This window comes from Plasmodium brasilianum, chromosome 13 (genome assembly GCF_023973825.1).
Source record: "Plasmodium brasilianum strain Bolivian I chromosome 13, whole genome shotgun sequence".
In the NCBI taxonomy this organism is placed as follows: Eukaryota; Apicomplexa; class Aconoidasida; order Haemosporida; family Plasmodiidae; genus Plasmodium; species Plasmodium brasilianum.
This window is the reverse complement of record NC_090126.1, coordinates 2094340-2111777: the sequence shown is the minus strand read 5'-3', so window position 1 is coordinate 2111777 and position 17438 is coordinate 2094340. Positions and strand designations below refer to the sequence as shown.

The 17438-nt window shown below is 25.7% G+C and overlaps 3 protein-coding genes across 3 annotated transcripts; 2 read left to right on the top strand and 1 right to left on the bottom strand.

Annotated features, from left to right (window-relative positions):
* Positions 1-404: 404 nt before the first annotated feature.
* Positions 405-2818, top strand: MKS88_005109 (ribosome maturation protein SBDS; the record flags this gene model as incomplete). The annotated part of the gene is made up of 4 exons (XM_067218342.1): positions 405-531; positions 697-843; positions 1020-1151; positions 1296-2818. 4 exons carry the CDS (start codon positions 405-407, stop codon positions 2816-2818), a joined length of 1929 nt encoding a protein of 642 aa, XP_067071484.1.
* Positions 2819-4359: 1541 nt separating this feature from the next.
* Positions 4360-12342, top strand: MKS88_005108 (uncharacterized protein; the record flags this gene model as incomplete). The annotated part of the gene is made up of 10 exons (XM_067218341.1): positions 4360-8440; positions 8597-9204; positions 9524-10372; positions 10609-10677; positions 11100-11294; positions 11526-11576; positions 11668-11751; positions 11840-11888; positions 12063-12176; positions 12275-12342. 10 exons carry the CDS (start codon positions 4360-4362, stop codon positions 12340-12342), a joined length of 6168 nt encoding a protein of 2055 aa, XP_067071483.1.
* Positions 12343-12586: 244 nt separating this feature from the next.
* Positions 12587-14899, bottom strand: MKS88_005107 (uncharacterized protein; the record flags this gene model as incomplete). The annotated part of the gene is made up of 8 exons (XM_067218340.1): positions 12587-12716; positions 12855-12992; positions 13150-13265; positions 13435-13550; positions 13720-13899; positions 14138-14279; positions 14450-14585; positions 14739-14899. The coding sequence occupies 8 exons, from the start codon at positions 14897-14899 to the stop codon at positions 12587-12589; spliced, it is 1119 nt and encodes a 372-aa protein (XP_067071482.1).
* Between the last annotated feature and the right edge of the window lie 2539 nt (positions 14900-17438).

Here is a 17438-nt window from a genome sequence, read left to right as displayed (position 1 = left end):
TTAAAAAAAACAAAAACATTTAAAATATGTAACAAACTTCCAACTTTTCCTGATTTTATTTTATTTATTTTTTTTACTCAAACATAAAATATACAAGCTGTAATGGTACATTGCCTTTTGAGGAATATATATTGTACTTATAAACCTGTATATTAAAGCTTTTATTAATGTACGCATATTAACAAATGCATTAACTTATACAATGTCATAAAGAAAAACGCATAAACGGACGCGTGAGTAAGTTCCCACGTACGGACGTGTATTTATCAATGTATGAATAAAAATAAACAAATAAATAAATAAATATATATATATATATATGTGCACGTTCTTGTTAACCTGTGAACCCCTTTCCAACTTCCCCCCCCTAATTAATTAAAGTCTACTTCAAATATGATATAATAATGGGGGCGCTATTTCAGCCGATAAACCAAGTAAAGTTTACAAATGTTGCTATAGTTAAATACAAGCACAAAGGGAAGAAATTCGAAATTGCTTGTTACAAAAACAAAATTATTGACTGGAGAAATGGTAAGAACATTTTTTTTCAGAAACATTTGAAAAAAATACCTGTAATAGAAGTAATGTATGCACATGTCTTACAAAATGCTTTCGAACGATTAACTTTTTTTTTTTTTTGCCTCTTCCCCATTCATGTTGTTCATATTTTACGACTGCTTTTTTATTCTTTTAAAGGAACCGAGTTGAACATAGATGACGTTCTTCAGTCTCATTTAATTTTCACAAATATATCGAAAGGGGAGATAGCCAAAAAATCGGAATTGAGCGCATGCTTTAATACTGATAACAATTATGAAATATGCAAAACTATTTTAGAAAAAGGTACCCTATATGAAAGATACAAGTGCATAACAATGTTTTATTTTCCTTTTCTCCATGTATATTGCGTCGTTTTTGTTGCACCATTTTTCATTGCTACTTTTCGCTGTTCCTTTTCGTTGCTTCCATATGTTCAAACCCTGGCATTTTGATCGAATGATTATTACTTTCATTGTTAGGAACGTTACAGATAAGTAACAAGGAAAGGACGATATTAAAAGAAAAAATTTACAAAGATATTATCGAAATTTTGCACGAAATGAGTGTAAATCCGCAAACGGGTTATCCCCTCTCAACAAATATGATAGAAAGTAAAATTTAAACAAACAAAAATTAGTTCATTCCAATGTAACCAAACATACCATAAATATATACATACGTATATGCATACATTGTGGAATTGTGTATTTAAATTTTACCATCCCATGTGCTATATTCAAATTCTAATTTTTCAGGTATGGTCAAAAATCTTGGCTATAGTATAAATATAGATGACAGCGCAAAGAAACAAGCCCTCAAAGTTTTTGATATTTTAAGTAAGGAATATGATGAAATAATTCAAAGAGCATTTATGAGAATACAAATAATTTGTGATGATATTGTAAAGGATGAAGTAATAAAATTTTTAAATAGCAATAATGTAATTATAGAAGAACAAGAAGTAACCAATAACATGAAAAGTGGAGTAGATAATGTAAATATTAAACATAATCATGAATATGAACATAATAATGTAGAGGAAAATATAAAAAGAGAAACTAATACATATGAAAATAGCATGGATGGACACGAAAATGATAGTACATGTGTTGAATCTCAATTAAGTGTACAGGAAAATGGTGAAGTTATACACTATAATGCCGAACCTAAGAGCGTAAACATGAAAGGGGAAGAAAAGTATGAAACTGAAAATAAGGATGGTAATTATAATGATGGTTATAGTAACTGTAACGGTTACAAATATGAAGATAAATTTGATCATTGTGAAAACCCCAGTAATAGTAATAACGATACGAATATTCGTGTAAGCAAATATACTACCAGGAGAAAGCAAAAAGATACACAAGAAAAGGACAAGCCAGATGAACCGAAAAATGTGTTTGATATAAATGATACAGCTTACAATGAAAGAGATGAGAATTTCTCCAAAAAGGATAAGAAAGAAAAAAATGTTTTACTACACAATAACAATTTTATGGAAGAAAAAAAAAAAAATCTCAAAAAGGAAAATAGTGTACAGAATGATGATATCAAAGCGAGCGACTCTTTTAGTGATGATTTGAAAATAAAATTTAAACAAAAAAAGAATAAACAAGATAAAGAAAGAAAAGAAAAATTTTCGGGAACTCATAAAATAGTATTTTTATGTTACCCTTGTGTTTATAGATATATTCATGATTTAACAAAGAAATATAAAAAAAATTGTTCTAGTAAAATTTTAAGTAATAATGTTAAAATAGCCACTTTTAATAAAAAGAAAAAGAACGATCGGGACATTCCTGTAATTCTGGATGTACACATTGAAAATACTACGGAAAAAAGTAAAACTAAGGGAAATAAAAACATCTGTAATGGTAACACTAAGGGGAAAGGTAAATGTAGAATCAACCAAAGTGATAATGAGAAAGATGGATGGAGTTATAAAGAAAATGAACAGGAATTCAATGGCGGAAATGAGAATAAGGAAGGCATCACAAAAAGTGAGTTCAACAGTATTAATAATAGTAATAGTAATATTATTCTAGCTAAATCGGGCCAAAAGCTCAATAACGAGATAAAGGATAACATAAATGGCGCAGATATAATAATGTGCACAAGTTGTTTAACGAGAATAGAAAAAAGTAATTACAAATTACATTGTAGGAGTGATTTTCATGTATATAATGTCAAAAGAAAGTACAAAAAATTACCCCCCATTTCACTTGAAGAATATAAAGAAATCGACTTTGACGTTTCGCACTTTCATGTTGATATGTGATCTGTGCTATTTTTTTTTTTTTTTTGTTTCTTATTTGTAAAATATTTTAAATGTAATTTTATTTACTCATATAGGTGTATATATATATATATATATATATATACATATACATATTATATGTTTTATTCAATATTTGCTAATTTTGTTTGTTTGATTTTTTTTTTTTTTTTTTTCATATTTGTGGTAAAATGTACATACGTATGTTTTAATTTTTATGTTACCCTTATATTGTGTGTACATACTGCATACACATACTTATATACATGGGGCATGTTTGCATATTCATTCGTAACAGTACCAAAATACACACAAGCGCTACATTTATAAGTAAAAAAAATAAAGTAATTAAATAAAGACTAAACTTTTGAATTGTTTTATTATGTTACTGCGTCAATGTATTATAATTTTAATGTCTTTTCATCTTGATTATTTTTTTCTTTGTAATGACAATTTATTTAAACACTTTAAACCCTGTAACTTTTAAGATCACAATAAAAATAAATTTTTTAATAATAAAAACAAGAGCAAAAACTCATATGCGATTATTTGTATTAAATTATAATTTCAGATTTTTTAGCTTGTATATATTTTTTTATTTATAGATTTTTCACCATATATCGTTTAAGCTTTTATCTATGTGGATATCCTTCTTTTTGTTGTTTTTTTTTTTTTTTTGTTTTTCTTTCTGTTCTCGTTTTTTATTCTTATGTTACTTTTATCATGCTATTTTAACTCTTTCAAATATATGAACTTTCTCATTCTTTTCCTCTTCAATTTAAAAAGCAGCCGCATATATTCACTTTGGAAGAAGAAAAAAAAAAAAAAATTTCGTGAAATGTTAATTCATTCTTATATTTACAAATGCGTATAAAAATAAGACGAATTCACGCAGAATGCATGCCAAATGACACATTCCTGCTTATGTTCATGCTTAAACAACAAATCCACAAAAATTAAGTGATATTTAATCTCAACCTTTGAACTAAACTTTGCACACATAGCAATTTAAATTATTATTATAGTATATTAAATGGCATTAACATATATGATCATTTATTTCAATAGTATGTTACGTTACCATTGTTAATACAGTAACTGATGTTAGCAGCACTTGACTGTGCTAAAAAAAAAATTGCAACAAGTACTACTTTCACGTGGTCATTAAGATTATTTTCGAGCGAAAAAAAAAAAAAATACATTTACGCACATATATATAATAAGCATATGAAAAAGAGCTGGAAATTTCCTTTATTTTTTCCGTCGTTTGTCTTTCTTTTTCTTTATAATTTTGATTCTGTATATTTTTTTACGACACGTGCAATCATATATCCTCGCAAGTACTACACACGTGTAACGAAGCCCACATGAAAATTTACATGCAAGCTCATACGACATATATATATACATATATATATACATATATATATACATATATGTATACATTTATATATATATATATATATATATATATAACTTGTTAGGCAGAAAGAGTCTTATTCTTGTGCCTCCCAATAATTTTTTCAAAACGTACACATCATCAAATGGAGATAAAATTAAATACAATATTCAACGACATTTTGCTACTTCAAACTGATGAGCACAAGATAGAAAATCATGATAAATGCTTTGTTGATAAACGACAGAACATACTATGTGCAGAGTGCATTAACAAAATTCTTTTTAATAACTGTCCTTTATATAAAAAATATTTATTATTTAAAAGTTTAAATGATATATATTCAGTGAACAATTGTCATGACTTTCGTCATCATTTTTCTTTTTTTCTACTTGATCACACTTTGTTTTTATCAAACACTTTCGAATATTTAGAAGGTACAACTAAATTAAATGAGCAAGATAATGATAATAATAAGGAGGATGATTATGCTTATTCTGTTAACAACGAATTAATAATCCTAGCAACTAACGCATGCAAAGAATTTTTAAATATTTGTTCTGAAGATTTGTGTAATATTTTTAAGGATGCAATTTATACTTGTGTACTTGTTAGATTAAAAAAAATTTCATCGTATAATAAAAAAAAAAAAAATTCCTTTATACTAAAATTTTTAAAAAATTTAATAGATCATATAGAAGTTATACACACAACTTTAAAAGAAGAATCAGTAGTCATTGAAGGTTTTATGAAATTATTTATTCAAAATTACTCAATTAATGAAAATTCCAAAAATGAAAAACCAAAAAAAATTTATTTTTATCCTAACCAATTTTTTTTAAATCAACAAAACGATAGTATTAATGTAGATGATTATAACAACAAAGAACTTTTACTAACACTTCAAATAATTTACAGCCTTTGGAATGAAAATTCTCTATGGCAAATAAAACATGACTTACTAAAAAACTTTTTTATTATCCTAATTAAAAATTTTAAATATATTAATAAGAACACTGATCTATGTAATTATTGCATAGAGTTTATTTATTTAATTACTAAAAATCTTAATGATATAACCTACTTTTTCAACACAATCATTTTTCACTCAGAAAGCAAAAAGGGCAGTCAAGAAGCCATAAACACACCTACCATTGTTAGTGGAGACAATATTAACAGTAATAGTAACCATCAACAAACCCTTTCCTCAAGCATACACATTTCTTCTAACCAAAAAGAACGAAATTGGAACGACCTATTTACAAGTCATTATTTGGGTAAAAATAATGTTAGTTACGAATCTGGGGATGCTAGCAAACCTGAAGAACTTTGTAGACGTAGCGAGTATAATAAGAATGAAATACTTTTTGAAATCTATAAAGATGAAGGTGAAGAAAGCACTGAGAAAGGTAAGCTCACTTACAAACGCAAAAACAGTGAAAAAAAATATAATGAAAATTATACGAAAGAAGTCGAATTAAAACATATAAATTATAAATTCCGGCAAAAGGAAAAGGCATGTACAGGAATGTTTATCCAGGAAAAAAACAAAAACAAATGTAAAGATAAATATAACCAATCAGAAGAACAGACAATACTCGTGCACAATTATAGTGACGAATATGAACTCATATCATCCGAAGAGGAAAACATTAGTAAATTATTAAAAAGAAATTATTATAAAGAAAAAATAGGCTTAAATTTATCAAAAGAAAGTAAAAATTTCATGAATAACTGTAGTGAGAACTACAAAGGAATCATAAATATCTCTACTAACATTTCTGGGGAATATAGTAATTACGGAAAAAAAGGCATTGAATGCAATTCCAATTTCTTTAAAACTAAAGAGAATGCTGATAATATAAACATGGAGTCGTTACAAATGAAGCAGGAAAGTAGCAAAAATCAAGGCAACGAACAGCACTATTACCATGATCTAAATTCAAGTATATATAGTATTATTAGCACCACAACAATTCCAAACGAGTTTGAAATCGGAAATATTAAACAGAGTAGGAGCAACGAAGGGATTTCTAAGTCGAGTGAGAATAAAGAGGTAGAAGAAGCAGGCTTGGGAGAACCAGAATCAGACGAACCATATTTGGAGGGGTCATATTTGGAAGGATCCGATCGGTGCAATGAGGATTTGGAACAATTCGAAGAAATCATAGTGCAAGAAGAATCTCAATCTATACATTCTCAGTCAATCTGCAAGGAAAATAAAAGGATCCATAACATGAAGAATGGCTCAAAAGAAGAGATAAAGAATAACGCATACGTATATTTCAAAACACGTGATATTAATAACACCTTATCTTATGGGGAATCATATTATAATTCAGGTTCAGAAGAAAAAAATACCTTGGATATAAAAATAACAGAAAAGTATGAAAATATACACATTTTTATAATTTTGTGTGATAATTTACAAGAAGCATTACTAAACAATATTAATAGAGATATACAAATGAAATGTTTAGACATTTTTTATAAATTTTGTAGTATTGATGAAGCAATTGTTAATATTATTTTATCTCATACGTCACTTGTTGAGTGGATATTTGATTTTATATCAAACACAAAATATGAATGTTTAAGAGAAAAAGCATTAAATTTTCTTGTTACCTTTTTTTTTAATAATTCCCTTTTTTCTCATACACATGCCCACTACATGCTTGATGTTCTAATAAACATAATTTCAAAATATGTAAATAGAAATAGTGGTATTTATAATAATGTAAGTAGTGATTATTCGATCTTCTTTTATTTTTTAAAAGCTTTGGACATGCTTATTCATATTGCTTATTCCTCTATAAAAATACTTCATATTTTCAAAGTTATTAATATAATTTCCTTTTTAGTGGTATCTCCTAATTCTGCTCCTACAAATATTAAAGATATTATTTCTTTTTTTGAAAATCTCTTATTAAAAAATAGCAGAATAAATACAAATGTTTATCACAACTCTAGGGGTTGCAATGTTATTAACAAAAATAATGGAGAAAGGTATGAATTAAAAAAAAACGAAATGAATTTACCTATACACAAGAAAACGTTCTCTAATATATATGACGAATCTGTTAAGGGGAATGACTGTGCTCATGATTGCTTCCTTTATAGGGGTCCAAGAATACATAAAAACGATTTTCCTTGTGCTCACAATAAGAGGAGAACCGGTTTGAAGAATGGCATGAAAAGTGAGGTAACAGAGCATATAAGTGGTAAGATTATAAGAGGAATTAGTGGTCACGCAGAGGTTATAACCCACACGATCTCATGTAAAAGCGAGAGCCGCACAAAATATTTCACAAACGACATAATAAATAAGTTCTACGTTACGAACATTTCCTCTCTATTTAAAGTATTAAAAACAGTATTAAACATTATAAAAATTGTAAACAAGAATAAAGAAGATATATATGTGGAGCTGATTTATAACGAACCAAATAACTCTTTAAATGAATTATGCTTGGCAATAATGAAACTGCTTTTTTCATTAACATACATTTTAAATAGAAATGATAATTTTTTGATAAATGAGGAGATAATTAACGAAAAGGATAATTTTTACACTGATAATAACAATAATAATGCCAATAATAATGACAATGACAACAATAATGACAACAATAATGACAACGATAATGACAACGATAATGACAGTGATGGTGATAATGATAATGAGCTTCAAATTTTTACCTTTATAAAAATAATCCTATATTTTTTTATAGAACTTCATTCATTTTTTAGAAATATTATGAAAGAAAGAAAAGACACTCCATTCGAAAAGGACATTTTAAACTTTATTAAAATTTTATATCTTTCTTGTATATATATTTTCGAAGATATAACTGAGAGGAAAAAGTTGTTTAACAATATAAGCACTAGTATATGCTTCTCTTCATTTTTTACTCCTTTTTTTCATTTATTCTCGAATATTTTGACGCACGTAGAGGAAATTTCTGCGAGCTATTTACATTGCTTTGAAAAAGATCCTCATAATACAGCTCAAAATCGAATAGAGCAACATGTAGATACAAATGGTGAAAACAAAAATGATCAATTAGACACAGATAACTATAAAGAGCTAACCTCTGTAATTTTTGCAGAGTACAAGAAAAGAATAAAGCAGATCCTAATAAAAAACAAGCCGTTTACACTATTCTTTCAATATGTGCATAGTAACAATTACAGTAATGGAAAGAGAGACACAAATAGAGGAACGTGTATGCATATGTAGTGTTGACATACATGTATGTGGTTATGTGTTTGTATGTGTGTATATGGTTATTTGTGCGTATATACGTGTGTCTGTACGTGCGTATATATGCATATGCTTACACGTGCGCACATGTGTTCCGTTTCCCTTTTTCTGGGTTAAGACCCCGAATGCTACAGAATTTTGGAGCTCCTAATTTATGAAGAAGGCGAATTGTTCAAAGAAAAGAAAAACAAGAAAGATATATTGATTGAAATAATAAAGAAAAATGATTTCTATTTTACGAAAGTTTTGTTATTTAATTTTAATGATAATGAAGATCTAATAGAAACTGTAATATATATTTTTTACCTATGCTTAAATCATGATAAGAATTTTATTGAAAAGAAGTTGAATATCAGTAAAGTAGACAATTATGTGGAAAATATTTTTTCACTTAATGATTTTGAAGTGAATATTAACCCCCTTTTTTTATTTATGGCTTTATCTTATTCTTATTATTTTATAACAAAAGATAAAATATTATCTCTTTTTACGTGCATTAAAAAAGAAATGTATAAAATAAATGTACCTCTATGGTTAAACATCAAAAAAATTAAAAATATTTACTTTGCTTTTGACTGTATTTTTTCCTTAAAAATAAATAGCGGCAACTACAGCCTTTATATCTCGTTCATTATTTACATAATAAAGTTAGAATTATCTTTGTATTCATCAAAACAGGCTGATCAGGTCGACAGCAGGTTGTATTTGTCCATTTCTAAAAATAACGTTAGTCAAAAAGGAAAATAAAAAAAAAACGAAAGCACAAAAGAATGACAAAATAATGTTGGAACAGTGCTTAAAAAATTAACGAAAAATTTGCAAGCAGAAGTAATGTAAAAATGTCATCATCCAGTAACGCATTTTCGTTGATTACATTTTTCGCGAGTATGAGCGGGGAAAACAGGAGTTATTCTTCTCTTAAGGGGACATTATATATTCATATATATATATATGTATCTATATTTATGGATAGATTTCATTTCTTCCACTCTACCTTCTCTGCATCTCCAGTTATAAATGCTTATGTATATGTATTTATTTGCAGGACTTAGTGAAAAGGATATTTGAAAATGTAGAAACAGACAAAATACCCAACAACCATATTATATATGTATACTATTTAATAATAAAATTGAGAAAATATTGTGTAGAACAATGTAAATCTTTGAGTTTATATAAAATGATGAACACTGTGATTAGATATATGAGCACAGCTGTAAATACAGCAGAAGAAATTAATGATATCTTCTCTTTCTTTTTTATATTTTTTGAAAATTTGGAAATATTTGCACAAACAGATATATTTAATATAATAACACTGTTACAAAAATTATCATTTTATGTAAAATCTTCAATGAAAGAATTTTTTAATAAAAATAATAATTTAAAGGAAGTAGACAATAATGAAATATTACCCAATTCTCTTAAATTTGAAAATTCCTTTTTTTATTTTATATTAAATTTAATTTTATATTGTAGAAAATATAATCAAATACAAAATATAAATGTATTATCTTCATCTATATCATTAATACAATTATTAATATATGCTATACAATTCACCAACAATCATTTTAAGAGTTTATCAATCTTAATATTATCATTACTTATTTTACCTATGCCAAAAACACCAAAAACAGTATCTCCATTACTTATGAAATTATCAACGTCATTTGATAAATGTGCTGAGGACATACTACTATTAGATAGCAAAACATCTATGCCTACTGAAAGTAGTAGTAGTACTACTAGCAGCACCATGAGCAATCATATTAGCAGTAGTAGAGAAAAATATGTAATTAGAAAAAACCTGTTTTTTCCCTTAGTCAGTAGTACGCATGCAAATATTAGACTTTCCTCTTTGTCCCTATTATTAAGTTTATTATTAACAAATGTAATTTTTTTTTTTTTTTTTTTTTTGCATTTTTTATCTTGCTGTGTTTTCTTCATCACTGCATGTTCTTCATTCATTGAGTCCCTCCTTCAATTTTACTATACATGTATGTATATATATGTTTGCATATATGTAAGTATATATATGTGAAAGTACGTTTTTATGTATTTATGTATGTATATATTTTGCTATTTTCCCCCTTTCTATAATGTTTTGCTTCCTTAACCCTTTGACAGAATATTGTGTTACTCGACGAGGAGGTCTTCAGCTTTTTTATTTTCTTAATCAATAGCTCCTTTTTAAGTGTAAGAATATGGTCATATTACGTGTATATGTATGGAAATGTTTGAATATTTATGAGGACAAGTCTACATACATGCAAATTATATTCTTATACTACGATACTTGTAATATGCATGATTTGTATTATTTGCATGATTTGTATTATTTGCATGATTTGTATTATTTGCATGATTTGTTTTATTTGCATAACTTGTTTTATTTGCATGATTTGTTTTATTTGCATAACTTGTTTTATTTGCATGATTTGTTTTATTTGCATGATTTGTTTTATTTGCATAACTTGTTTTATTTGCATGATTTGTTTTATTTGCATAACTTGTTTTATTTGCATGATTTGTTTTATTTGCATAACTTGTTTTATTTGCATGATTTGTTTTATTTGCATAACTTGTTTTATTTTCTTAATTTTTTGTTTTTTATGCAGGAATGGAATGACATTCAGAATGACTTACTATTCGCCATAATTAACGTCCTGTTACTTTCAACAATCTTAAATTTAAAAGCTAAATCATTTTGCTTTAACTTTATATACTCATTCAGGCCTTTTTTCTTAAGAGGTATATTACGTTTAAGTAGAAACGAAAATATTATCATTCACAAGCTGTTTTTCCTTCTTATAGTAAGTGCACATATACATACATATACACGCGAGAATAATTTAGCTAATTCCGATTATATATATATATATATATATATATATAATTGATTGAACGAAAAGTTGTAAATGTTATAACAGGTATCAGAAATTAGACCCATATATATGCACTTATATCTGCATACGTACTTCACTCCTTGTATGCACACCCAAACATAAGCATACTTATTTCATTTTAACGTACCTTTTCCACAGACGGTTAAAATCAAACCATTATGGTTTGATTTGAAGAGTTATAGCGAAAAGGTGACTGGAATAAAATTATTATAATCGAATATTGTGTATAAATACTAATATATACACGTAATACACATAATTGTAAATTTTCCTACGACAGATATTGAAAATCTTATTGAATATTGTTACAAAAAAGGATCTAGATATCATGACGTTTAACTGTATATCCTCCCTTGCATATGAAGTATTTGAATATTTAAAATTATATTTTTTAATTTCTGCATTTTAAAGCCTATAATTTTCTTTTCTCTCTTCCTTTCCTGTTTTGCTAGACTTTTACTATTAATAAAAATAATACCGAGGATAGTAGTAGCAAGGAAGGTAAAAATAAAATATGTAAATAATGACAGTAATGCTAGTAATAGTGATTATAATAGTAATAATAATAACGATAATAATAATAAAATAATAACAACAGTAACTACAGCAGTAACAACAATAGTAACAATGATAAAACAGCTTTATATGCATAAATAATTAATGCATTATCCTCAGGCGTAAATAAATGTGTTATTGGTAATTTAGAAGAATATTTAGAAACATATAAAAAAAATATAAGAAATAATGATGGAGACGTTTATTGCACCCTGGTTTTCAACAAATTTAAATGTACAACGTAAAAAATAGAAGAAAAAAAAAAAAAAAAAAACCTACGGTATGCAGTTGTTTTCTATATATATGAAAACTTAATTTTCTTATTTTTTTAGGTGAACATATTGATTATGATGCAGTTTTGGCTGTATTAAATACGACAAGATTATTATTATATAAATAAAATTATGGACAAAAAAAGAAAGAATTATAACTTAACATACAATATTAGTTTTTTCAAAAAAAAAATAAAAAAATGAATTATTTAAACGTTTTATACTGATAAACGTTTAATACTTTCAAGAACGTTATTTAAAGCAAAAGATGCATTGGTAGAAGCATGCATTTGTGTATATAATTACGCTTACACTCAAATATATATATATATATATATAGATATAGATATATGTATATATAGACCGAAACGTCTAATTGTCGTTTATATTGTTGTACAGATCTACATTCAGCTCGTCGCTGCTTTCGTCAAATTTCCTTTTATATGTCAACACCTTTTTATAAATGATTATAAGAAAGAATAACAATATTAAATTGATTAATCTGTGAAAAAAAAAAAAAAAAAAAAAAACTAATATAATATAAAACATTACAGAATAATATAACACAACATAACGTAACAGATGAACTGCACAGAAAAAATAAGAACTTTCGAATAACTCTTAGCACACTTTAACTTACTGTATATATAATATGAACGCGTTTCCTACTTCATCGTCATAATATAACGATCCGTAAAAAAGTATTAGAAAAAATTCAAAAAAACGAAAATTTATCAGTAATTTACTAAGTCTCACCACTCTTTCATTACTGTAATTTCTGCATATTTAAAAAAAAAAAAAAAAAAGGAACATAAGAGAGAGAGAAATAGTGAATTTACACAAGTACTTTATATGTATATATATACATAAGATTTCACATATATATATACGCACGTATTTATGTTTATAGTGATATATCTACTTTCCATTCTGACCTATTTGTTGAGAGTAAAATAATGGATAAGGGGGAAACCAGAATTGATGATATACCAATAATTATATTTTTAAAAATGTGCGTATCAAAAGCTATACATATACATATTGTCATAATCTGCATTCAAAGTAAAATAAAGTGAATTATATTAAAATGTATTGAAGCAATTTATAATGTAATGAAATAAATTAAAACAAAATGAATTAAAAATTTCAACGAAATACAAAAATATTAGTACACATATATGCGTGTTCACTTTATTTAATTTTTTTTTTTTTTTTTGAACCTGAGAGAATATAAAAACAAATATTTTAAATGGGTTAACTTCATACGTTTCTATGATAAAAAGAAATGTAACTATTCTTAATTGAGAATCGATCAGATAAAACAAAAATACAGATACTGCAAAAAAAAAAAAAAAAAGGGGAAAATAAATGCACCGCTGTGTCTAAGTGTTCATATAAATGTACGTATGTATATGAACACGTGTATATATATATATATATATATATATATATATGTATGTATATATGTATGCATATATTTTAATTGTGGCCTTCTTCAATTTTACAAAGGTATTTTTTTGTTTTGCTATTCGATAGCTTGAGAATAGGATATGTTCTAAAAGTGTTTTGTATATTCAAGACCATTGAAATGATAAAAATGATTGCTATTGATAAGGAGCAAAATATTCCTCTCAAAAAATTCAGTACTATTAAGGAACTATCATTATAAGTATAATCTAGTGTGCCTTCAAAAAAAAAAAAATTAAAATAGGTACATTTAAGTTGTAGCATTACTCCAATAAAAATATACAAACAGTTAATATCATACTCATTTAAAGGATTCAATAAATGCAGTACGTATTCATTTCTGTTATGTGTATTAAGCATGCTATGTATGTTTGCACCGTATGTATATATCTATATATAGATATACGCATATTCCTATTTCGTTAAAACTTAAACAAAAGATCAATGTATTATTACTTTTTATGAAAACACTATCATACTGAAATATGACAATGTCATAACAAATGTAAAGAAATGGTAGGTGCGAAAGAGCAACTGACATAAAATGATATTCTTGAATTTCATCTGATAAGAATAGCTTGTCACAGTTTTGGTAACACTACAAAGGGCGAGAAAATAAAAATAAAATAAAATAAAAAACATATATATATATATATATATATATGCATGCATGTTTGTACTTGTGTGTACATATGTCTACATAAGTGCGTCCACATATGCACGCACATTCATTAGTTGTGGTTTTAGAAATTAATATTTTTTAAATACTTGTGTGTATAAATGAATTCCCAAAAACGAAGAGATCGAAAAAATATATTTCTGATCATAAACATTTAAGATTGCTAAATAAGACCACAGGCATGTTTGCGTTAAAAGGAATAGGAATGCCGTTACATTATATGAACTGGAAATAACATGAAAAAAGAAAAAAAAAAATGAAGGATAAAAATAAATAATACGTATAATGAACAAAAATGATGAATAAAAGTCAAAAAAATAAATAAACTATAATGATTCACGGTTTGGTGACAGGTAACCGTACATTCGTTTTTATTACCAAAGATAAAATTTTATAGCTAATACTAATGTAAATATAAGGCTTAGTACATTCAATATAACAATCAATATAATTAAAAATTTATTAATTTTTGTATGCTCTTTTTTTGCGCTCGTGTCCAAAGTGTTATCATTGAGTATGTTACTTTTTATAATAAACATTTTATTTAAGAAAAATATTGTAGAAATTATGTCATGGGCTTGTATGCATATGCTTCGTGCGTCTCCAGTGTGTTTTATGTGTGTACCGTGTGTAATGTGCATGCATTACACATATCTGTTGTACTTCTGTTGTCAGGTTGTTACTTAGGTATTATCATATGTATTATCTCGTGTACTATCATATATATATTACTGTATGTATAAACACATATATAATGGCAAGTATTGTCACACGTACTATTACACGTATTATGTATCCATGTAACACATTAGTGAAATATATTAAAGCCCCATTAACGGCTTCCTTGCAACTGTGCTAAAGGATAAAAAAACAAATTTCATAAATTCATATACGTATGAAAATATTGTCTTTTAAAAGTCGCTTTTAGTTCAAAATTATATTAGAACTAAATTCATAACTGCAAAAATAAACTTCTGTGGAATAAAAATATAAAAAACAAAAAATAAATGTAAAAAATGCAAATTTTTCTATTTATTTATAAAATTTATCTGCTAAATAATTTATTATTTTAGAACCAAATCACAAAAAATTAACATAAAATTAAAAAAAAAAAAATAAAATAATTTTAATTAAAAAAAAAATAAAAAAATATAAAATAAATTAAAACAAAATAACGCAAAATAAAGCAAAATAAAATAAAAATAAAGGATCGGAAACATAATTCGTGAAGGTTAGATAAAAGGAAAAAAAATAAGTGAATAATTTTTAGCGAAATCTTGTACAGGAATTAAACATAAATTAGGGGGAAAATGTTTTTTAAATAAATGTGTTTAAGCTGCTGATATAATATAAAGATATTAGCACGTTAAGTGTAAAATAATAACCTATAATAATCTTATGCATTGATTCAAATAAAAAAAAAAAAAAAAAAAAAATTATAAATATAAATTTACAAAAGCATTAGTCTTTTATATAAGAAAAAAGAAAACAAGTTCCAGAATAAACATATATGTATATACATATGCATATAATAAGAATAAGAATATGAATATATATTATCCCAATAATTTTCAGTAGCCCTTTTTCCTTTTTTACTTCTTTTTTAAATGTTTTATTTTTTCTTAAATGGTATATATATATATATATTACAAGTAGAAAATAATTTGTGTACATGCTATTTTTGCATCACCTCATCCTTTCAACTGCTTACAAGGCATTGCCAATATTTATGCACTAAAATCTTTTAACAGCGTTCTATATATGCTTAAACAATTGAACTAAAAACGATTATATTTTATGAGTAGTTATATATACCTTTAAAATAATTTACAAGATAGAATAAGGAAGAAAAATGTGGTATTATAAGTAAATTAAAAAAGGCGAGAATCAAAGACTGGAAATTTATGTAAGTTTTTAATATAATTTTTTTTTGTTGTCACATGAGGTGTAATAAGAAATGGACGTATGTATTATTAATAAAAACAGTATGATAATTGTGCAAAAGCAATATGGCACGAATAGTATATATGGGTATTTATGTATGCACTTATTTATATATTATTTTCCATCATTAAGAAAATGTATAGCATAGAGAACGTAAAAATAGCAATTATAAATGAAAGTAAAAACTTACAGAATAGTAGGAGGTATTTCTTTTTTCGTATCCATATTATCAGACATTTTATAGCTTTTGACATTTGTATATACATTTATGATTGATACATATATATATATATATATATATATATATATATATATATATATATTTCTATGTGTATATGTATATGTATATAATTATATGCATATATGTATATATTTATATGTATTATTATATGTAATAAGAGGGGTAACTTATATAACCGTTTGGCTTATCCCATTGAAAACAATAATAATTCGTTATATCATTAAGTTTATATACCCATTTGAAGATAATACAGCAGTTTTAAATATATAACACTTATATTTTAAAATATATAAAACGTAGGCACATGATCACACAGTTGTTTATTCTCTTGTATAGTACTGTTGTTGTTTTTTTCATTGTATTATATAAATTTGTTTTTATATTTCTTCCTTTTATTTGTCCATTTATTTTTGCTTGTGACCTCGTTAATATATCTTATTTGAATTATTCACTGTACCTTGTTGATGCATACTTGCAAAATAGAGTGATTTTATTTGTTTGGGAGAGGATATGCATAAATAAAAAGATATACAAATAAATATATGTACATATATATATATATAAACAGCTCAATATATAACAATTATTACATTTGGCACAAGAATTAAATTATTTCGTTAATTACAATATTTTGTTGGCTAACCATTTGAGTCCATCTGTTCATGCTTAATAATAAAATGAAAATTATTTCCAGCAAACACAATTTTTGGAATAGCTTTATTAAAGAATTATAATAAGAGGGGATAATAAAGTTACTATATAATAATGAAGGTAAAACTGGAATATATGCAAATATAAAATTTACTGTTTTATCTTTTTCTTTATAAGTATAGCCCCAAGTTTTAACAAAAAAGAGGATGATACTAAATCTATTCAGTTTATAATACTGTAGT